At 49.1% G+C, this 22,186-nt stretch overlaps 1 protein-coding gene across 5 annotated transcripts in view; it reads left to right on the forward strand.

Annotated features, from left to right (window-relative positions):
* Positions 1-203: 203 nt before the first annotated feature.
* The window catches only part of AFMID (arylformamidase), a 28,032-nt gene continuing 6,049 nt past the window's right edge, over positions 204-22,186 (forward strand). Inside the window, exons 1-12 of one of the 5 annotated variants that reach the window (XR_005212845.1) lie at positions 204-268; positions 1,305-1,395; positions 13,622-13,726; positions 13,803-13,851; positions 14,903-14,988; positions 15,084-15,156; positions 15,359-15,456; positions 15,668-15,746; positions 15,848-15,989; positions 16,203-16,307; positions 17,545-17,679; positions 17,781-18,216. Coding sequence is in view for 4 of the 5 variants with exons in the window: in XM_037810321.1 (XP_037666249.1) it covers positions 209-268; positions 1,305-1,395; positions 13,622-13,726; positions 13,803-13,851; positions 14,903-14,988; positions 15,084-15,156; positions 15,359-15,456; positions 15,668-15,746; positions 15,848-15,989; positions 16,203-16,307; positions 18,742-18,810 (957 nt within the window). In the remaining variant the exon portion in view is untranslated. Of the gene's footprint in view, positions 269-1,304; positions 1,396-13,621; positions 13,727-13,802; positions 13,852-14,902; positions 14,989-15,083; positions 15,157-15,358; positions 15,457-15,667; positions 15,747-15,847; positions 15,990-16,202; positions 16,308-17,058; positions 18,217-18,741; positions 20,485-22,186 lie in introns of those variants that run through there. The other 4 variants (XM_037810321.1, XM_037810322.1, XM_037810323.1 and 1 more) reach the window with 4 other exon arrangements.

Raw genomic sequence — 22,186 nt, forward strand, 5'->3', positions numbered from 1 at the left:
CCCGCCCCCTGGAGGAGGGATCCCGGGACTGTCGCGCCGGGGCGGGGCGGGCTCGGGAAATCAGTGCGGTGGGCGTGGCTCCGTCCAGGGGGCGGGGACTGGGCGGGGCTGGCGCCGGGTCGCCCGGAGCCCGGGAGGCGCGGTGGGCGTGGCTCCGCCGAGGATAAAAGGGCGGGGCGCGCGCGGGCCCCCGGGTAGACGGACCCGGATGGATGCGCTCGGCGTGGCCCGCGGGGCCGAGGCTCCCTGGAGGGGGATGTCCGCGGAGGTAGGCGGCCGGCGGGAGGGCCGGGCGCGGAGCTCAGGGCGGGATTCTAAGAAGGCAGCTCGGAAGCCGTGCGGGGCGGCCGCTGGCCCGGGGACCCGGGGCCGCGGTGGCCTTTACCTGTCGCCGCAGGCAGAGTCTTGTTGGCCGGAGTTTAGGACTGGAGAGAATGGAAGCCCGGGGACGTGAAGGCAGCCGGAGTCCCCCGGAAATTCCAGGCGAAGTTCCCGCTCTGGGCGAGGAAGGCTGGGGTGTCCTCACCGGGTGGTGGGGAGGGTTGGCGACGACACGTGCCAAGCGCGCAGTCCGGCACCTGGCGCTGGTCGGCTGCCGCGGTTCTCCTGGATGCCAGTGTCCCGAGTAGTTTTCCTGCGTTTTAAGCAGCGGTGCTCCACCCTTCTCACTCCACAGCCCAAGATCTTTGGGTGATGCCATCCTGTCCTCCAGGTTTCTTGATCCAGCCTTCACTAAGATGCCTTTGGTTGTCATTTGTTAATTCTGCTGTAAATCTGAATATCTTAGCCTCACTTGCCAGACCTTCCTGCCTCCAGCCCTGGCTGCTTATGCCCAGACACCTTTGATTCCTTCCTCCTCACCTCTTCCTTGGAGCTGTCTTCTGCTCCACACACCCCTCCCCTCCTCCCAATTCTGCCATCAAAATCATACCTCCCTCCGGGACCACCTCCATGCTGCCTTCTCTGCAGGGGCTGCCCTGCTCCGTGATGACAGTCGCTGTAGGAGCCACGCTGGTTAAAGGCAGGGGGCTCTGGTTTCCCTTTAGACCCTGGAGCCTCATGGCCGGATCTGAGAGCATCTGGGATGCTGTGTGGGCAGCACCTAACTAGGGGAGGGAGAGTGGGGAAGGGTTTCCAGGCTGGGGGTTGGAGGGACTTGAAGGAAGCTGAGGGCGTCTGGGAGGGCCCGGGATTTGGGGAGGTCTTCTCAAGGTAGGTGAGACCATCCAGGCATGCAGGGGGAGGCACTGTGCTGAGAACAGAGGGTTTATGGAGCCTTGTGTCTGTCTGTCTGTGCCCTGCAGGAGCTGGAGATGCAGTACAGCCCCAGCAGATGGGTCGTCCGACTGGGAGCGGAGGAGGCGCTGAGGAATTACACACGGATGGGAACTGAGGGTACCACGTGACACCCCTCCCCCAGCCACTTGGGGTGGACTTTAGCATGTGGCAGCGGGTCAGAATGCTGGAGGGGGGGCCCGGAGCTCCACGACGGAGCCTGCTGGGTCCTCTCCCAAACTGCGGGCAGTGGAAGCCCCCCGGGCTCAGGGCCAGGTGCCCAGGGAGTGGGAGGGGGCAGGAGAGACCCGGGGTGGGGAATCAGCTGTGCCAGCCAGAGTGAAAAAAAAAAGGCCCCCACCCAGCTGTGGAACTTGGGGTGTGTTTGCTCCTTATAAAAAGAAAGCTTTTTTTTTTTCTTTCTTTAAAGAAATCAGAGCTTGGGGACTTGAAGCTAATGAAGTCTTATGACTATTTTCCATTCCTGCCTATGTGTCCAGGGTGCTGTACTGTGATTTTAACTTTTCCCTTATAACACCTGTAACTTTAAAACGTCTCAAGATCAGAACTGGTGATTGCAGGTTTATTTATAAGGCACTGAGAGGGTTTTTTAATCACCCCCTCCCACACACACCCCGACCCTTCCCATCCCATCAGCCCACCCCCCTCCCTTTGTCCTGTTCTCAGAAGGAATGTTTTGGTTGACATTTTCAAGAGTTGTTACTGAACTGGTTTTCTAGAATCCAAGGAGTCGGTCCCTGTTAAGCCTGTGAGCAGGGGAAGCGGGAGCCAAGGAGGAAGTGTGGGTTGGGAACGTTGCCCTATCTGGGTTGCTTCAACAAACAGAATGGAGCCCATGGGAAGCTTCTCTGGCTTTCGGAGGTGTCTTTCTGGGTTCCCAGGTCCATGGCTCTCTAAACAGAGATGCCCTGGGGGAGGAACAGACCATTGGGGGTTTACAATGCCACGTTCCACCACCCTCCCCAGGCTAATAGAGGTGGTGCAGAGCTGGGCCCTGGGCTGTGGGCCCTCGCCATGCCCGCGCTGTGCCAAATGCATCTCTCTTTGCTTGGTAAATATTTGGGTGTGTGGTGAGACACACATGACTTGTAGAAAACCTGTTTGTCTGTTTTAATTGTTTTGAAGAATAAAAGCGGATCCCATTGCGAAAGGGAGTCAGACATAAAGAGCAAATACGGAGCTGAGGGTTTGCTGCCTGTCAGGCTCAGAAATGCTCTCCGGATAAGCCCTGGCAAAGGCTTTGTAGTGAACATGATTTCTTCTCTGCTCCCTTTTCCAATCGACCCCGTGGTGCTGCGGGAACGTGAGGCGATGACGGGGCCAAGATTAGGGTGAGGAGAGCGAGGCAAGGTCGAACATGTGCAGGGTCAGATCCTGTCTATATTTAAATTTTTAAAATTTGTTTTTACTTTTGTTGTAGTGTTTATTTTTATAGGTTTAAAATTTTGATATTTTGTTCATCGTGGATTTTGGGGACAGTAATTTAAATTGTTAAAAAATAGTGCATTAAAATAGTATTTATCTTGGTTGCTGAATTTTTTGGCATCCCCTTAAATTTTCTACCCAAGCAAGGGCCTCACCCTGATCCTGGCCCTGCCTGTTGAGGTGAAGCAATTTACCTGAGCCCACACAGCTAGTGAGTGTCAGAGCCGCTTCCCGGAGCTGAGCTCCCAGGTCAGAGTGGAGTGGGTTGAAAAGGGGGTGATGATGGGTCAGGGGTGTCAGGATGAGCATCCAAGAGTGGCCTGGCCTGGTAGAGGCCCCCCCACCCCCAGACCCCATCAGTGCTGTGTGTGGTCCTCAGAGGTTACCTCCTTGGGATAAAACTCACAGGAGATCAAAGAGGGCTGGAAAGCAGACATTGGGGAAATAATTAAAAACAAAGGCTCCTGCTGTCTTAGTTTCCCCATGCTGAAACAAATGCCATATGGTGGGTTCACTTACACATCTATTGACTTATGATTTTGAGGCTGGGAGAAGTCCAAGACTGAGGCATCAGCAAAGCGATGCTTTCTCCCTGAAGGCTCTGACGTTCAGGGCTGGCTGCCAGTGATCTTTGGCCTTTGGCTTCTCCATCACATGGCGGCGCACATGGCGGTGACTTCTTTCTCTTCCGAGTTCCGTTGACTTCTAGCTTCTAGCTCTTCCGGTGGCTTTCTCTCTCTGTGTCTGATTTTCATTCTGTTTATAAAGGACTCCAGGAATCCACTTTATAGTCCCACCCAGTTCAGTTGGGACATGCCCTAACTGAAATAACACCTCCAAGAGATCCAATTTACAGTGGGTCTACACCCACCAGAATGCAGACAGACACCAAGAACATGTCCAAACTGGGGTGCGTGATTCAGTCCACCACAGCCGCCAACCCAGAAAACCTCTCCACAAAGACAGAAGAGAGACAAAGCAGTTTTATTATTGAATGAGCATTAAACCAGACAGCAGTGTGCATCAGACGTGATCCGCTAAAGAGGTTACAAAGCCAGAAAGAAATCCTTCCCAGGCAGACAGACCCGTTACACTCGTGTTCTCAAGATGAATGATAACTAGTCCTTAAGCAAGCGGTTTGGCAGCACTGTTTTTCACACATAAACTCTCCCAGCCTGCCTGGCCATCTGTGTTCGCTACCTGCCTTTATCTAAAGGAACAATAATTTTATTTATAATAATGAATAGTTTTGCAGCTTGGAGCCAGGCATCCACCAAAGTTAGGCTCCTGCCCTCCCGTGGACACTGGGAGATTGGGGACACCATCTTCCTCGATGATTGCATTTCAGAGATGGCTTCGAGGTCCTCCAGAAAAACTCCTCTAGTTGTAAAGCCTGCCAGAGGGGCACTTAGCTTTTAAAAGGATTTATGTACTCTCAAAGGGACAGAGAAAGAATTTATAATTATAGGTTATCTAAATAAGTGTTCTAAGTAAAGATGGTGGTGGTGATACAAAGCCTTCTCTATTTTCACATCCCGAAGAATTAAACTTCTTTTTGTTTTTGATTTGTTTTCACTCTAACAACACGGATCCCAGATCATGTAACCATCATCTTCTGTTGACATAAAATGGGTCCTGATTCCAAAAGGGTTAATTTGCAGTGAGGACAGACTCTTCTAATGAGCAGGTGGCTGTCCCCATCCCCTCCCCCACCCCCAAGGCCTGGCTTCCCCTGGGCTGGGCGCTGTGGCACTGCTGGATGAGTGAGGGCAAAGCAGTGATTTTAAGAAATGTTTCATCTACCAGTGACTTTTTAAATTTGTTTCATGGCAACCCTCAGTCAAAATACATTTTATCCTGTTTCAGAGCACACTGAAGCTTACATAAGAATAACCTCCAGGACAGCCCCTTGCCTCTATTTGAAATCTCTTAGCCACTGAAACCTTATTTTGTTACCTTTATTCCCCCTTTTGGTCAAGAAGGCATTCTCAATCCCTCGATGCCAGGGCCAGGCTCATCCCCGGTCGTCATGTCCCATATAAGGGGGAGGGTAATGAATTTGTTCGCAGTTTTTTTTTTTGTTTTTTTTTTAATTATTAAATTCAATAGCCTCATTCTGTCAAGCTGCATATATTCTAAAAGCTTTCGTTTCCCTTTTGTGCTAACCTCCTCATGGATCAGTGGTTCCCCCCATCCACAGCTCCCACCTCGGGTAGCCTCTGCTCAGCACCACCTGTAAGTGTCTGTTTCACGTGACATCTGCTTTCTGATTACAAAAAAGAGCATATGCTTTCTGAAGATGAAATCCCCAGATGTTCCGCCAGGCATTGTTCCCATTTTGATGTGTTTTATTCTCATCTCTTTTTTCTCCCGGGAGAAAGCCTTCTGCATTTTAACCTGGGCTTCTGTTTTTAACAGCAAAGCAGCATTAAGAGTTCTTCATATATATTCCCAAACCTTTTGCCTCACTCCAACTGCTCCTCTTTCCTTTATCCATCAGCAAGACTTCATCGTGGCCCAGACGAAGGGTGCTGTTGATACTGATCAAAAGCAGTGGGTTCTCTGCCCGATGCGCTCAAATGACCTGTTCCCGATACACCGGGGTCTCAAGGAGAGAGTTTATCGCTAAGCACAAAGCAGGAGAGCAGATGGCCTATTGGCCTAAAAATCTCTCTCCAAACTGCAGTAACTCTGATAGTTTTATAGCATCAAAAGATGGGCAGGTTTTAGGATAATGGGTACAATGGCCCCAGATGATGTAATTAGAGGTGATCTAACTATTGAGCATGCACAGATTGATTACATGCTTAGTCACAGAACGTATGTAAGAAAATGGCAGCCTTAATGTGACGATGGGCATGATTTTTAGTAATATAGTGAGGTATAGGTCACTTATAGGTTAAAGTTTAAGCTTCTGCACATGTCAGGTGGGCCAATTTTGGTTAGTTCCTGCTCCATCTAGCAAGATAGTTTTGGAATTGGGATTAGTTCTGGGCTGACTCAGGCCCTTCATTAATAAACATTAGAGGCTGTCTTTAGTGATCATAAGACTCTAAAGTTGAAAAACAGGATAAGGGGGTACAAATGGGGGCCAGACACAAGGTTTTTCCAATCACAAGATAAAGGTTAGATAGTTATACAATCATTATCAGAGATCAAGGCAGCTGGATTACAGTTCAGAGATTTCAGGTATTTCCCTTTGTCTATTCTAAAATACTTGAAAGTAAAAGGAAATATCTATATAATGATCCAGTAGTCATAATCCTTTCTTAAATCCTAACTTCTTGGTTACACAGTGCCAGGTTCTCCAGGGAATGGGGGGCACATGTCCTCTCTCCTAATGTCTCCCACTCTCACCCCTGCCTCCTTCTCCCCTCACTCCTCTGCTGACTTCTTCTCCCTCTTTCTGCCGAACTTGGATTTTCTCTGACTTTTGGTCTCCCTGATTTAGCTAAGAACTTGCTGTGGCTGAACCCCAACCCCTACCTCCACCCTGACCTCAGCCCCAGCCTCTCCACTTGTCCACTGGTTTTAGGTGAACACTCATGTCCTGTGTGTGTCCAGTTTGGCGTGGTGGCCCTCGTTTTGGGGTGGGGGGAGAGAAAGGAGGTCCTCAAGGCAGAGAAACAGATGGCTGGCAAAACGAGAGCCCGCTGCTCAAGGAGAGACTCGTGTCTCTGCTGTATGTCCCCATCTCAGCCTCTGTCACCACCTTTACCGCACTCTACCCCATCACCCTGCTTCCTTTTTACAGCACCTGTGGCTACCTGGCATCTAATTTATTATTGCCTGGCTCCCTCACTAAGCTGTGAACTGCACCTGAGTAGGGCTTTCAGCCTAGTTTGCCTGTTGCTATATCCCAGATGCCTAGACCAGCCCAGGCCCGTACCTGGTCCTTCCACCACACACCTTGGAGCACTCTCTAGGTGATGTGCTTCTCCTGATCACCCTAACACAATGCCCAGGGTGGGTCCAGGGAACCAGCTTGGCGGCTCTGAAGGTTTTGGCTGTAAGAGTTTTGATACTTTGGGTTGTGACTGATTGTTCTAGTTTGCTAATGCTGCCAGACTTCACTGGAGGATGGCCAATGGCGTCCAGAAAACCTCTCTTAGCTGGGAAGGCACATGGCTGGCATCTGTTTGCTCCCAGGTTGCATTTCAAAATGGCTTTCTCCCAGGACGTTCCTCTCTAGGCCGCAGCGCCTCTTCAAAATGTCACTCTCAGTTGCTCTTGGGGTGTTTGTCCTCTCAGCTTCTCCGGAGCAAGAGTCTGCTTTCAATGGCAGTCTTCAAACTGTCTCTCATCTGCAGCTCCTCTCTCAGCTCCTGTGTGTTCTTCAGTGTCTCTCTTGGCTGTAGCAAGCTTGCTCCTTCTGTCTGAGCTTATACAGTGCTCTAGTAAACTAATCAAGGCCCACGCTGAATGGGTGGGGCCACACCTCCATGGAAATTATCTAATCAGAGTTATCACCTACAGTTGGGTGACACTCAATCAAAGAATTACAATCTAATCAACACTAATATGTCTGCCCACACAAGATTGCATCAAAGATAATGGCCTTTTGGGGGATATAATACATTCAAACTAGCACACTGATGGAAACCCAGTATCTACTTTAACAAAGAAGTTTGTAACGGGGTGAGGGTTCTGGGGTATCTCATGAAGCTCCCCTGGGTGTCTGCCTTTGGGTTCAGGGCCTGGAGGGCTGGCGGTATTGGGGCTCCCAGAGAGGCTGGGTGGCCTCCTTCTCTGACCCTGCACCCCAGCGCCTGCCACCCACACGGCCACCTCCTAGAGACAGGGGGCTCCTCTTTCTCAGGGTCAGTTGAGTCTTTGGGTATGTGTTTGAGACTTCTGTGCACAATAATAAATGCTTCCAGCTGCTTGCTTTTAATTGCTATTCAATTTAGAACATAAATTTCGTGTTCCTTTTCTAGGTTTTAGTACAACCTAAATCCAGTGTGTTCCCGTGGAGTCTAACAGATTTTGCATTAGTGAAATCACTACCATCTGGTGAACCCCGTGTGTTGCCGATGAGGCAGTAGGCGCTCTCACCTCTGCTGGGGGTGGGGGGGTGGTTGGCAAAACCCCTGGAGGGCAACGGGCAGAGGCTCCTGTTGGAGCAAACACCATGCAGTGGACTGGCTGAAACAATGGAATTTATTGCTCTCGGTTTGAGTCCAGGAGAAGTCCAAATCAAGGCCTCATCACGTGGTGCTTTCTTTCCCAAGGCTGTGGGGTTCCAGGGCGGCTGCTGGCATCCTGGGTCCAGGGCTCCCCTGTCGCCCGCAGTGCCCGCAGCAGCCTCTCCCGGCCTCTCCTTCTCTTCCAGCTTCCGCTGACCTTCGGCTTCTGGCTGCTCCCTCTGTGGCTTTCTCTCTCTCTCTCTCTCTCTCTCTCTGTCTTAATTTCATTTGTGTATACGTGACTCCAGGGATAAGATGATGTCCTATCCTGGCTGGGCTGGGCCACACCTTAGCTGAAGTGGCCTCATCTAAGGGTCCTACTGACAGTGGGTTCACACCCACCTGGATGGATGAAGTTCAAGAACATGTTTTTCTGGGGTACATGCAGCTGCAAACTACCACAGCTTCCACATGACAAAGGCCCCTACCTTTGACCCAGAAATCCCAGTTCTGCGAGTGTGTCCTACAGGTAGTGGCACACAGGCCCACTAACGTGTGCACAGCTATTCACGCAGGGTGGCCAGGGACAGCAGGGCTTGGAAGCAGCCTCATGTCTCTCGGTGGCAGATGGCCCATTTGTTTATGGATTCGGTCAACAAATATCGAGGGCCTGATGCTCCTGACCTCCTGGCTGCTCAGCTAGGAACTTGGGATGTTTCAGTGAACAAAGGAGATAAATAAACCCCTGCCTGCCTGTGGCGTTGTGATTCTTATGGGGTCAAAGGGGGTGGATGCTAGACAACAAAGGTGTCAGATGTGTCGTGACGGGCTCCCTCGGGTGGCTGTCCGGGTCCCTGTGCAAGCAGGAGAGCAGTTAGGGCTGTCACAGGGTGGTGGTGGAGTTGTGGGGGAAGGCGGGATTCAGGCCAAATGGTGGAGGAGGTGCCAAGAGGATTTCCTGATGGAATGTGGTGCCAGAAGGATTTCATCCTGACCCAGGGTGTGTGGCCAGAGCAGCTGTGTGACTGGTTAAGTCAGTTAGTGCGCAGCCTCATGGAATGCTAAGGAACTGTTTAGAAAAGGAAAGAAAGAAGGGGAAAGAATAGGTTCTCCGAGCTCTAGTGAGTAAAACAAACAGGCAGACATGTGCTGTCTCCACTGCCATTTTGAATGAGGGAGGATAATTCTCCACCTACATTGTCTTACACGTGCATGAAAAATCTTTACAAGCATCTAAGAGAAGTTAATAACTGTGGTTCCCTCACGGGGTTGGGGAGGGGGGGGGAGCGGTGGAACTGGGTGGAAAAAGGGGGGGACAAGAGCATTTTGCCAAAAAGCCTTTTGTGTATTTTTAAACCATATAAACATATTATTTCTTTAAAAGCAAAATTGACAGCATTCACTTATCTTTCTTACCAATGCTCAATTAGCTCATAATTTTCACAGATTAAATTCCCCTAAACATTTAAACACAATTTACACAATGCGATTCAGTCTTATTAAGCACTTCAAACCATAATCACAAATATAATAATATTTGATGTGCTTAAGCCCACTAAATAAGCAGGTTACAGTTAAATCTAACAGAATTTGGTGGTTCTAATAAACAAAGACAAATCTAATTAGTTAATTGATCCTAGGAGGCAAACATCACATCTTGCAAATGTGTCCTGAAAAGTGGCCTGCAAATGGCATTAGCACATGGGAACATTTGGGCCTGTTTTGTTCTGGTCATTAGACCCTCACTGGAGGGTCACGCATCGAGTCCTCCGAACAGCTGATCGGTTTGAAGCTTTAGGAGATGGGGAAGTTCGCCACTGCCACCCCGGGAGTGGGGACGGGACCCACAGAACATAGATGATGTCTCTCTCCAAAGAAGCCCTTTCCCCAGCTTTGTCCCCTCACTGCTTTTTTGTTTTTTTTTTTTTTGTTTTTTTTTTTTTAATTTTTATCGTGATATTGTATAATACACAGACACACAACACAAATGTTCTCATTTTACCACTTACATGCGTACAACTCCGTGGTATGCATTACCTTCGCCGTAGTGTGCCATCACCACCATCCAAAACCAACGCTTTTTTGTCACCCCAAACAGAAACTCTTCCCACGAACCAATAGCCCCTCATTCTCCCCTCCCGCCTGGCCCCTGGTAACCTGTAGTCTACTTTCTGTCTCAATGAATTTGCTTACTTTAAGGTATTTTGTATAAGCAGAATTGTACAATACGTGTCCTTTTGTGTCTGGCTTATTTCCCTCAGCACGTTTTCAAGGTTCATCAATGTTGTCGCTTGTACTTGCACTTCACTTTTTTTCTGCAGCTGAATAATATTCCGTTGTATGGACAGAACGCATTTTGTTTGTCCATTCACTTTGTTGATGGACCCTGGGCTTGCGTCCGTCTTTTGGCTGTTGTCAACAATGCTACTGTGAGGGTTGGTGTACAAATATTTGTTAAATTCCTGCTTTTAGTTCTTTGGGGTGTATACGTGGGAGTAGAATTGCCAAGTCACATGGTAATTCTATGTTGCCAAGTCACATGGTAATTCTATGTTTACCTTTCTGAGGAACCTCCAAACTGTTGCACACTGGCTACCCCATCTTACATTCCCGCCAACAGTGTTTAAGGGTTCCTATTTCTCCACATCCTCACTTCCTCTTGTTATTTTCTGTTTTATTTTTAAAATGGTAGCCATCCTAGTGGGTGTGAAGTAGTATCTCGTTGTTTTGATTTGCATTTTGCTAGTGGCTAATGATGTTGGGCATTTTTTCCTGTATTTATTGGCCATTTGTTTATCTCCAGAAAAATGTCTATTCATATACTTTGCCCATTAAAAAAAAAGCTTATTGAGGTAACGTGTACAACATAACATTTCCCATTTTCACCACTTACAAGTGTGCAGTTCAGTGGCATTACCAAAACTTTTCATTTGCCCCAAACAGAAACTCTGCACCCACTAAGCATTGACTCGTCTATCTCTGGTTACGGGCATCTCTTCGCACTCGTGTTTCCTGATCACACTGCAAATGGGATTTGTGTAACTTGTTTACACTCTTTACACCATGAAATACTCTTTTTAGATAGTGGTCTTTGAGTTCTCATATTGGTTTTCTTTGGCTGCCCTAACAAATGACCATAAGTTCGGTGGCTTGATTCAATAGCAGTGAATTGTCTCTCTGTTCCGGAGGCCAGAGGTCTGAAGCCAAGGTGTCCGGGCCCCATCTGACACCTGGACAGAGGTCACCCTCCTGTCTCTTCCCAGCTCCACGCGGTGGCCGCCATCCCTGGTGTCCTCAGCTTGTAGATGCATCACTACAGTTTCCGTCCCCCAGTGTCTGTCTGTCTGTCCCCTCTCCTCTTCTTACAAGGACACCAGGCATGTTGGCTGAGGACCCTCCCTACCCTTAACTGATTCCATCTGCAGCTACCCCATTTCCAGATAAGGTCCCATTCATGGGTACCAGGGGGGTTAGCACTTGAGCATGTCTTTTTGAGGGGCACAGTTCAACCCCTGACAGGTCTGTTTAAGCAATCTGCCCACTCCAAGATCATGGAGAGCTTCTCTTATTTATTTTTTTTCTAAAAGCTTTGTTTTTTTTACCGTTCACATGTAAATCTGCGGTACTGATATTTGTGTGTGGCGTGCGGTGGGGGGTAGGGGTCAAGAAATTCCTTTTCCCTTTGCATGTTCAGTTGCCCCAGCACTGCTTCTTGAAATAGTCTTTCATGAGTTTTCTTACAAGCGCCCACTGTGTAGTAGGCCCTCCTGTGCAGAGGTGGGCACGACACAGCCCCCGATTTCACAGGGCTGACACTTTAGGGAGGCTGACAGATGGACAGTAAACAGTAAACAATACATCAGCAATGCTGAATGCTGTGCTGAGAAGTGAAGCAGGGAAAGGGGATGCACCAGGATGCATTAAGCCAGGCTCTGTCACGGGCCACCGGGACTGTGTGCAATATTTTGCTGTGAGCATCCTTAAAAGAAGTCTTTGGGAATATTTCTTACTACTTCCTTATGATAAATTTATAGATAAGGACTTATGCATCAAGGAACATGAATATTTTTAGGCTTTGATGCATAATTCAAGTTGCCTTCCAGAAGAGTCTGCCAGTCTATACTCTCTCCAGCACCCAGTGTCAGAGGGAGCTAAACTCCCTGGGGTTTGGTGGCTGTTGGTAGGAACATTCGATGTTCGCTTATTTTTTGCTGCCTCGTGAACACCCCAAGCCTCCCCTCCCCCACGCCTTTGCCTGTGCATTTATTTCCCTTCAAATACCCTTCCACCTGCCTACTTCCTTTCTTCCTACCCAAATCCTAGCCAGCTTCCCAAGGACCAGGTCTCATCCTTCTCAACTTGCCCACAGAGGCACTCGGTTATTCTTCATTCATTATCTTGACTGCAAGTGAGCCTGTATCTTGTTTCACCAGATTATTTTGTCTGAATACTTGGAAAGGTTTATTCTTCTTATAGCATGTAGAAAAGTGTAGAGCACATAACAAGCATGGAGTAAAATAGTGGTCAAACAAGCATGGAGTAAAATAGTGGTCAAAACGATCCTGGACTGGAACTAAGAATGGAGGAGAAAATAGAAGATGATGATAGATAAATGATAGATAGATAGATAGATAGATAGATAGATGATAGACAGATGATTGATAAAGATACAAAGTTATAGAGATAGATGATAGATATAGACAGACATAGATATAGATAGAAGATAGACTGATAAAGATGGATAGATAAATGGGTGATATTCTGATTTGCTAATGCTGCTGTTATGCAAAATACCAGAAATGGATTGACTTTTGTAAGGGGGGTTTATTTGGTTACAAATTTATAGTCTTAAGGCTGTGAAAATGTCCAAATTAAGGCATCAACACAAGTATATCTTCACCAGAGAAAGGCCATTGGTGTCTGGAAAACCTCTGTTAGCTGGGAAGGCACGCGGCTGGTGTCTGCTGATCCCAGGTTGCGTTTCAAAATGGCGTTCTCCAAAATGTCTCTCTAAACTGCAGCTGCTCTGAGGTCCTTCTGTTTGTGAGCTTTTATAGTGTTCCAGTAAACTAAACTAGACCCACGTTGAATGGGCAGGGCCACACCTCCATGAAAATAATCTAATTAAAGGTATTACCCAAATTGGGTGGGTCACATCTCCATGGAAACAGCCTAATCCAAAGATTCCAACCTAATCAACACTAATATGTTGTCCCCCACAAGACTGCATTAAAGAACATGGTGTTTTGGGGGACATAATACATCCAAACTGGCACAGATGGATGGATGGATGGATGGATAGATAGATAGACAGACAGACAGATGATAGAGTGACCTAACAGATATGGCAAAATGCTAGAAGTTGGTAAATCTGGGAATCTGAGTGAAGGGGTATGTTGGCATTCTGTGGATTGTTTTAAGATTATTTTTCCAACTTTCCTCTAAGTTTGAAGTTATTTCAGAATAAAAAGTTTAAAAAAGAATAAGCTGAACAACACAAACAAAACAAAAAGGTGCCTGTCGGAGCAGCAGGCTCGCCTGCAGACGGCCGTCGGCTATGGACGGGGCCCCCCTTGGAGGAGCCAGTTGGGTTTCTTCGTCACCGCGGGCCTGGGGACACTTCAAAACCGAGCACAGGCTTTTGGGGGGCCCAGGAAGCGCCTCTTGTGGGAGGCGAAGGGGGTTTCATCAGAAGCGTTTCCACCCTGAGATGAAATAGAAGTCGCTGCCCCCAGACGTCGTGGTGACGGCGACGTGTCTGTTTCCCGAGACAGCCACCAGGAAGGCACGGGCTTCCGGGAGGAGCCTGCTCCACGTCCCCTACGGAGAGGGCCCAGGGGAGCAGCTGGACGTCTACTTCCCTGACGGCGCCCCTGCAGGTGAGTGGAGGGGCTGTGGGTCCCCCGCGGAGCTCAGCACCCTACCTGGCTCTGTGTGTGCTGCTTTCTCTTACAGCCCTGCCTTTCTTTGTGTTTTTTCATGGCGGATACTGGCAGAGTGGAAGGTAAGCCGGGGGGGTTGGATGAATGGAGAAAAGGGGGGTGTTCATCTTTCCCTGGCGTGTTAGTTTCCTGTGGCAGCTGTAACAAAGCACCCCAAGCTGGGTGGCTTCAAACAACAGAAATGTACTCTGTCTCAGTTCCAGAGGCAGACGTCTGAGCTCCAGGCGTCTGCAGGGCCGGCGCTCTCGAAGGCTCCAGGGGAGGCTCCTTCCTTGCCAGTTCCAGCTGTTGGTGGCCCCCATGTTGCTTGGCTGTGGCTGTGTCACTCCCAGCTCTGCCTCAGTCGTCACCTGGCCATGACCCCTGTGTGTCTGTCCCTAAACTCCTTCTTCTTATAAGGACACTTGTCTTGGGTTTAGGGCCCCCCTAAATCCAGGATGACCTCATCTTGAGATCTTTAACTACATCTGCAAGACCTTATTTCCAAATAAGGTCACGTTCACAGGTCCTAGATGTTGGAACATGGGCATATCTTTTTTGGGGGAGGCAATTCAGCCCCTGCCCCCAGTGAGAAGCAAAGTCACGGTGACCAGCTGTCCCAGTGTTCCCGGGAATGAGGGTTTTCCCAGGATGTGGGACTTTCAGGAGAGTTCCGGGCATCTGGGGCGCTTGATCTCCCTAAGCTAAGCAAGGGGCTGCTGGGGTCTTTGGGGACCCTCTTGTCCCCTAGGACCTTACTAAGAAGATGCCCCTTAGTGGAGCTGCCAGTCTTCACACATGACCTCCTCGAGCTACGCTCACTGCGGCCTTGCCCTCTGCCACGCAAAACGCTCCACACGCCTGATCTCCATGTCTCAAAAATAGCTCCACCAGAGAGGAAACAGTTATCCCCATGTTACAGATGGGGCCACTGGGCTTAGAGGTTAAATAATGTCCCCAAGGTCCCCTAGCTGGTGTGGGGTGTAGCAAGGGTTCAAACCGGGCAGTGTGACTCCAGGGCCTGTCCTAGTCCCTGTCCCCCACGGGGCCGGAGAGGGCCGACCCTCTGGGTGGACAGGACACAGTGGAAGCAGCCCAGGGGCCGAGTTGCCACATCCCTGTCTCTTTCCCCAGTAAAAACACATCGGCCTTCATGGTCAACCCGCTGACCGCCCGGGGAGTGGCCGTGGTGGTGGTGGCTTATGACATCGCCCCCAAAGGTAGGAGTGGCCGCTGCAGGTTGGAGGGCTGGTGTGCTTCGGGGGGTTGGGGGAGGCCCCGACAGATCCTGACTCAGCCCATGCTCCCTGGCCAGGCACCCTGGACCTGATGGTGGAGCAGGTGACGCGGAGCGTTGCGTTTGTGCAGAAGCGATATCCATGCAACGAGTGGGTATCGCTCAGATCTTCCCACCTGTCGGACAAGGCTGGGTGGGAGGATGGTGGGGTCGGCTTCTCGGCCTGCGGACCAGAAGGCAGCTGGGGCATCCTCTATCCTGGCCTGAGGCTTTGGGGCAACTGAATGCAAATGAGTCTTCGAGGCACAGTCTATGAGGTCTCCATCTCCTTCTCTCTGCCTGACCCATCCCAGGGGGATTTACCTGTGCGGACACTCAGCTGGGGCCCACCTGGCCGCCATGATGCTCCTGGCCAACTGGACACAGCACGGAGTTACGCCCAACCTCAAAGGTTTGGTGGGAACTTAGCCCAGGCTGGGCAGCCTCTCCCTCCCTTGCCACGCCTGGCGGTCGGACCCAGGTGCCGGAAACCGTGCCTCCTCTCTGGCACCTTCCCCAGGTCTTGTCTTGCCTCACCTGGTATCACATGGCCTGGGCCCGGCCTGGGTGGAGTGCTGGCCCAGCCATTAGCCTGGCCCTGTTGCTTTTCTCCACCTTCACAGGCCTTTTTCTGGTGAGTGGCATCTACGACCTGGAGCCCCTTCTCTACACCTCCCAGAATGCCCCTCTGCGCCTGACACTGTGAGTCGCCTGCTCCCACCCCCAGCCCCCTGGAGCCTGCAAGGAAAGCCGGGGTGAAGCGAAGCATCCTTGTGCTCACCCGCGCCCACCCCCTTCACCAGGGAGGATGCCCGGAGGAACAGCCCACAGCTGCAGCTGGGCACCACCAGGAAGCAGCCCGTGTGCCCCGCCTGCCGCACGCTGGTGACTGTGGGCCAGCACGACTCCCCCGAATTCCACCGACAGTCCAGGGAGTTCTTTCAGGTAGTCCCCAGCGTCTCGTTTTGGGTGGGAGGTCGGGGATCATGGGTCAGCTCCTTCTCTCTCTAGCACCTTCCTCTTTATTTCACCTGCACAGACCCCAAGACCCTCTGCCATTTCTCCAGTAAACAGCTAATGAGCAGCTAGTGGGTGCCAGGGGTGGTGCCAGCCTGGACGAGCTGCCCATTCCCGCTCTTCCCAATTTCTCTCGCCCAGGCCCTCTGCCTCCGAGGGTGGGATGCCTCGTTTGAAGAAATCCGTGATGTGGATCACTTCGAAATCATTGAACATCTAACCCAGATGGATTTTGCACTCACCCAGGTGGGGCTGCATCCCTTAAACTTTTTATTTTGAAATCATTAAAAACTTACAGGATAGTTGCAAAAATAATACAAAATCCATACAGAGAATTCCAGCATACCCCTCCCCCCAGATACCCAGATGCACTGATTTTAACATTTTGCCACATTTTCCGTATCATTCCATCTATCCATCTTCTAATCATCTGTCTGTCTATCTCTTGAACATTTGAAAACAGGTTGCACACATCATACTCCTTCAACACTTAATACCTCCATGTCCGTTTCTTACGAACAAGGATATTCACTTAGGTAACCACCTTATCAAGTTCACGAACTCTAACAGTGATGTAGAGCTTACAGTCTGTATTCCAATCTTCACTTATGTCCCAGTAATGTCCTTTTGAGTCTTCCTCCTCCATTCTTAGATCTATCCAGGATTGTGTATTGCACTTGTCATAGTCTCTTTTAAGTTGTTCTTTTTTGTAAATTGTGGGAACACATATGCCACAGAAATGTCCCCAAGCATACCACCCAGTGGATTAATCACACTCACAGTGTCGTGCTACCCTCACACCATCCATTACCAGAACCTTGTATTACCTTTTTCTAACTGGGGAAAAGCAAACTCCCAGAAACGACGTCTCTTGAAAGCACCTACAAAAGACCAGCCTGAATCTTTAATAAAATTTCTGGCCGGATCCTCACCCTGAGCAATCTGCCCAAGAGCTTCTCCAGTTCCAGGGCTCCTGTTTTCTTTCTTCCCGTGCCAGATTATTTTGAAAACTATCTTCCCTGAGCCCTGACGGCATCTGAACCCCAGCCCGGCACCTGCGAAGCTTCTCCAGAGAAGCCTGACGGCGTCCCCAGCGCCCGCCCCTGCAATCATCAACACTGACGATGGCTCCCACGGGCTCCCTGCGCCTGTCCCACCTCCGGCCCCGCTGGCCACTGAGAGGGTGTGATTTAAATGATAGCTCTCTGTGACATATAGACTTGTCTCCAGCCCGCCGCCCAATTTCAAATAACCAGAGCTAAGGACAGCTTTTATGTTTTAAATGGTTGGAAAAAACTCAGAAAAGAATGGTGTTTCATGACATGTAAAAATGATACGAAATTCACTTTTCAGTGCCCATGAAGCTCACACGTTACACTTGGTCTGGAGCTGCTTTTGCTTGTCGGTGGCAGAGTTGTGGGGTGGCAGCAGACGCTACAGCCTCCAAAGCCTAAAACACGTGAACTATTCTGGCCCTTTACAGAAAAAGTTTGCATAAGAATTTCCCTGGGGTCTCTGCCCCGTGCTTCGCCTCAGGCCTCCGTCTGCTGGATGTTTGGGTCTGTCTCTGAAAGCCCGGGATCTTAGCCCTGCCATGCAGGGACGATGACATTCTCAGGTAGAACTTGCTTCCACTGGCTCTCCCGGGGGTGTGTGCGATTCTCAAAGAACCAGCGGTGTGAATCTACCACCCACTGCCTTTTCTTCTCACTCTAATAGCTGGCAGTTCGAAAGTTTCCACTACAGCCTTATTGACGATAGGAAAAAAAATAAGAAATGACCTGAACAGTCATCAGTAGGGAGCAGAACATCCATGTCACCGTTTGAAACAGATCTGTTTACCATGTGGGAACATCTCCAAGATGTTTGATTACATGACAGAAAGCAGATGCTCAGCAATATGGTACAGTACCCTACCATTTATGTTGTACACACCCCCAAAACCAACAAGTTCCCAGTGTGTACACATGTGTAGGTATGCAAAAGGGCTTGGGAGGGTCCACATCTAGCACTGATTCTCTGGGGAGGGAAGGTGTGCCGGTTTGAATGTATTATGTCCCCCAAAACACCATTATCTTTGATGCAGTCTTATGTGGGCAGACATATTAGTGTTGATTAGATTGTAATTCTTTGAGTGTTTCCATGGAGATGCAACCCACCCAACTGTGGATGATGACTCTGATTGGATAATTTCCATGGAGGTGTGGCCCCGCCCATTCACCATGGGCCTTGATTAGTTTACTGGAGCACTATATAAGCTCAGACAGAAGGAGCAAGCTTGCTACAGCCAAGAGGGACACTTTGAAGAATGCACAGGAGCTGAGAGAGGAGCTGCAGCTTACAGGGACATTTTGGAGACAGCCTTTGAAAGCAGACTTTTGCTCCAGAGAAGCTAAAAGAGGACAAACGCCCCAAGAGCAACTGAGAGTGACATTTTTGAGGAGCTGCAGTCTAGAGAGGAACGTTCTGGGAGAAAGCCATTTTGAAACCAGAACTCTGGAGCAGACACAGCCACATGCCTTCCCAGCTAACAGAGGTTTTCTGGACACCACTGGCCATCCTCCAGTGAAGGTACCTGATTGCTGATGTGTTACCTTGGACACTTTATGGCCTTAAGACTGTAACTGTGTAACCAAATAAAGCCCTTTATAAAAGCCGATCCATCTCTGGTGTTTTGCAGAAGGGCAGCATTAGCAAACCGGAACAGAAGGTGCGGTGGGAGCACATGAAGGTGGTTTGCTTTATCTGAATTCTTCAAATCTTTTCCAGTAGGATGCACCGAGCAGGTAAGTTTACCATGTCATTTAAAATATGAGAAGACTAGCAGGATGCAAGTCAACGAGATTGATTGCATGGATACAGCTTCAGTCTGCTCTAGATTTTTGAAGGAAATGACTCACAAATTGTACGGCTTCACTCAGTTTTTGTCACACGCTCCTTGTGAGACGCCTCACGGCTGCCGGCGGAGAAGCCATGTCACCTCACCTGGGTTGACAATCGCTCCCTGCACTTCTGCCCTCAGGTGACGAGCAAAGGCCAACGGTGACGCTAACCTGTTAGCCGGAAGGGTACACATGCCCACTGTCCCCAGCAGTTAATCCACAGGTGGTATTGTGGGCGGTTTCAAGTTTATTTTATTTTCCCTAATGTGACAAAAAGTCGATAAAGGTTATATTAATTAGACTGGATGAGATAACATTGTGTCACTGTTCAGTTTCCTGATTTTAACCACTGTACTGTGGTTATGTAAGAGAGTGAGGTATTTGGGGTAAAGGGCGCCATGCCTTCCCCCTCAAGTGCTTCAGGAGAACACACACAGAGTCACAGAGATAGAAAAAGAGAGAACAAACAATTGGAAAATCTGGGGAAAGGGTATATGGGTATTCCTTGTACTATTCTTGCAACTTTAATTTAAAAGTATATGAAAATTAAAAGTTACAGAAAAGTTACTACACTAAAGAAAAAAAAAAAAGAGTTAGGAAACCCTGGGGCTGGAGGGCTGATGAGGCAACAGCCTCTTATCTGTGTCCAGAGGATGTGAGGGCCCTGGCCCCCCACTCCCAGAGCTCCAGAAATGACTCAGGACATGCTGTCCATCACAGACTGAGGACAACAGATTTTTTTAACACACTGTACAGGGGTAGCTGGGGCACCCCGCTCTGAGGAGGGGTCAGCCCCTGCCCCTCGCTTGGCCTTACCTCTCGGCCCCAGCCTCTGGAAACCCAGGTCTCAGCTGTCAGCAGGCTTAGCTCTCCTTCCCTTCCTCTCCTGTTAGCCTCCATATCCACTTGGAGATTTTGTGCTGATGGAAGGGCCTGTAACACTCTCCCTTCTGACTTCTGGAGGCCTCGGGCCTGCTGTGGTTCCCTCTGGTTGCCAAGCACCCAGGAGCTGCTTGTGGGTTGGTTCCCAGGGTCTGATTTCACTTCGATTCCCCATATCAAATTTAGACTTCTGCCAGCAGCTCTGAATCTCCATTTATTCAGCCATAAAATAAGCTGGGTTGGTGAGGAATAGATCAATGGACAGAACGAATGGACTGCGGAAAATCCCAATACATAAGGAAACGTAGGGTGTGGTCAAGGTGGTGTTTCAAACCAGTTGTACAGAATAACCGGTGTGAGGACAACTGGCCAGACTGGTAAAAATCAGTCTGAACCCTGTTTGCATTCCTTCTGTTGACCTGTGTCCCAGAGGGGTCAAAACTTCAGTGTAAAAACCGAAAGCAGAAACGTCCCAGAAGAAACCTCAGTGAATATTTGTTTATAAATCTCTTGGTGTGGAAAAAGCCTTTCTAAGTGTCACAAAACAAACAAAAGAAAACAAACCATCGGGAAACAGAAAACAAGTCAGAAACTGTTTCGGTTTGCTCAAGCTGCTGGAATGCAATATACCAGAAATGGGTTGGCTTTTACAATGGGGCTTTATTAGCTCACAGTTTGTAGTTCTGAAGCCATGAAAAATGTCCAACTCAAGGCATCAGCAGGATACGGGGACTCTGAAGAAAGGCTGCCAGTACCCAGGGCTCCCCTCTCATGTGGGAAGGCACATGGCCGGTGTCTGCTGGTCCTTGGCTCCCGGGTTTTGTTGCTTTCAGCTTCTGGTTCCGGTGGCTTCCCCTCTGTCCTGTGGGTCCTCTGAGCTTCTCTGGGCTTTTTCTCTCCAGGCTCTCTCTGGGCTTTTTCGGTCTTTTATCCTCTCATAATGGATTCCAGTAAAAGGATTAAGACCCACATTGAATGGACTGGGTCACAATCTCAATTGAAAAAACCTAATCAATAGGTCCCACCCACAATAGGTCTGCACCCACAGGAATGGATTAAAAGAACATGGCCTTTTCTGGGGTACACAACAGCTCCAAACCAGCACAGAAAGGGAAACAATGAAAAGATCACTACATAACAATTTAAAACGTCAACAAGAAAAAAAATCATGGAAACCACAAACTGGGGGGAAAACGTGGCAAGCAAAGCCAAGTCCCTTCTGTATATAAAACCCTTCCCGAGCAGTGGGAAAAATACCAGTACTCCAACAGGAAAGCGGGCAAAGGATATGAATGGGCAATTCACAGAAAAGAAGTTTAAGTGACCAGTGAACTTAAGAAGAGATGAATAACCTCCCTTTTAAATAAAGAGATATAAATTAAAACAAGAACGTGCTATTTTACAACCTCAGGTGGGCAAAGATTAAAAAGGTTGGTATAGACAGTGTTATGAGAGTGTGGAAAACTCTTGGGGCATCGACGGGATCTTGCCCCTCTCACATTGGTAGTATTTGGTCCCAAGAGCTCAGTGACTGGTAGAGCTGCCACAGCTCACCTCACCCCTGGGCATAAGATAAGCACAGACATTTCGCCTTAGAGGATATACAGTTGGCCAGCATGCAGATGTTCAACACCATTAGCCATTAGAAAATGCAAATTAATACACACGTATTGGAATAAAATAGAAAAGTGATAACATCAAATGCTAACAAGGATATAGAGAAACTGGAGTGCTCGTACATTGCTGGTGGGAATGTAAAATGGTGCAGCCATTCTGGAAAACAGTTTAGTAATTCCTTTCAAAACTAAAACTGGACATGCCATACGACTGACCCAGCAGCTGTACTCTTGGGCATTGCTTTAGTTTCTCAGCCTCTAAAACAAAGAGCATACAATGGGTTGGCTTCACAACAGGAATTTATTGGCTCACGGTTTCAGAAGCCAGAAGGCCGCCTTTGTCCTGGGGTCGGTACCTGCTAGCCAGCCTGCAATCTTGGAGCTCTTTGGCTTTTCCATCACATGGCAATGCCCACGACAGTGTCATCTCCTTTCTCTTCTGCGTTCCTTGACTTCCAGCTTCTGGCTGCTCCCCATGGCTCTTCCTGTCCCCTGATTTTTATTCTGCTTATAAAGGACTCCAGAAATCCCGGTTAATGCCCAACCCGATTCAGTCGGGGATGCTGTAACTGAAGTGATGTCTTGAAGACATCTTGTTTACTGTGGGTCCACGCCCACCAGAATGCGGATTGAGACCAAGAACATGTCCAGAGTGGGGCATACAATTCAATCCACATCAGACATTTATCCCGGAGAAATGAAAATGTATGTTCATGCAGCAACTTGTACACAAATGTTCGTAGCA

This window comes from Choloepus didactylus, chromosome 18 (assembly GCF_015220235.1).
Source record: "Choloepus didactylus isolate mChoDid1 chromosome 18, mChoDid1.pri, whole genome shotgun sequence".
Lineage (NCBI taxonomy): Eukaryota > Metazoa > Chordata > Mammalia > Pilosa > Megalonychidae > Choloepus > Choloepus didactylus.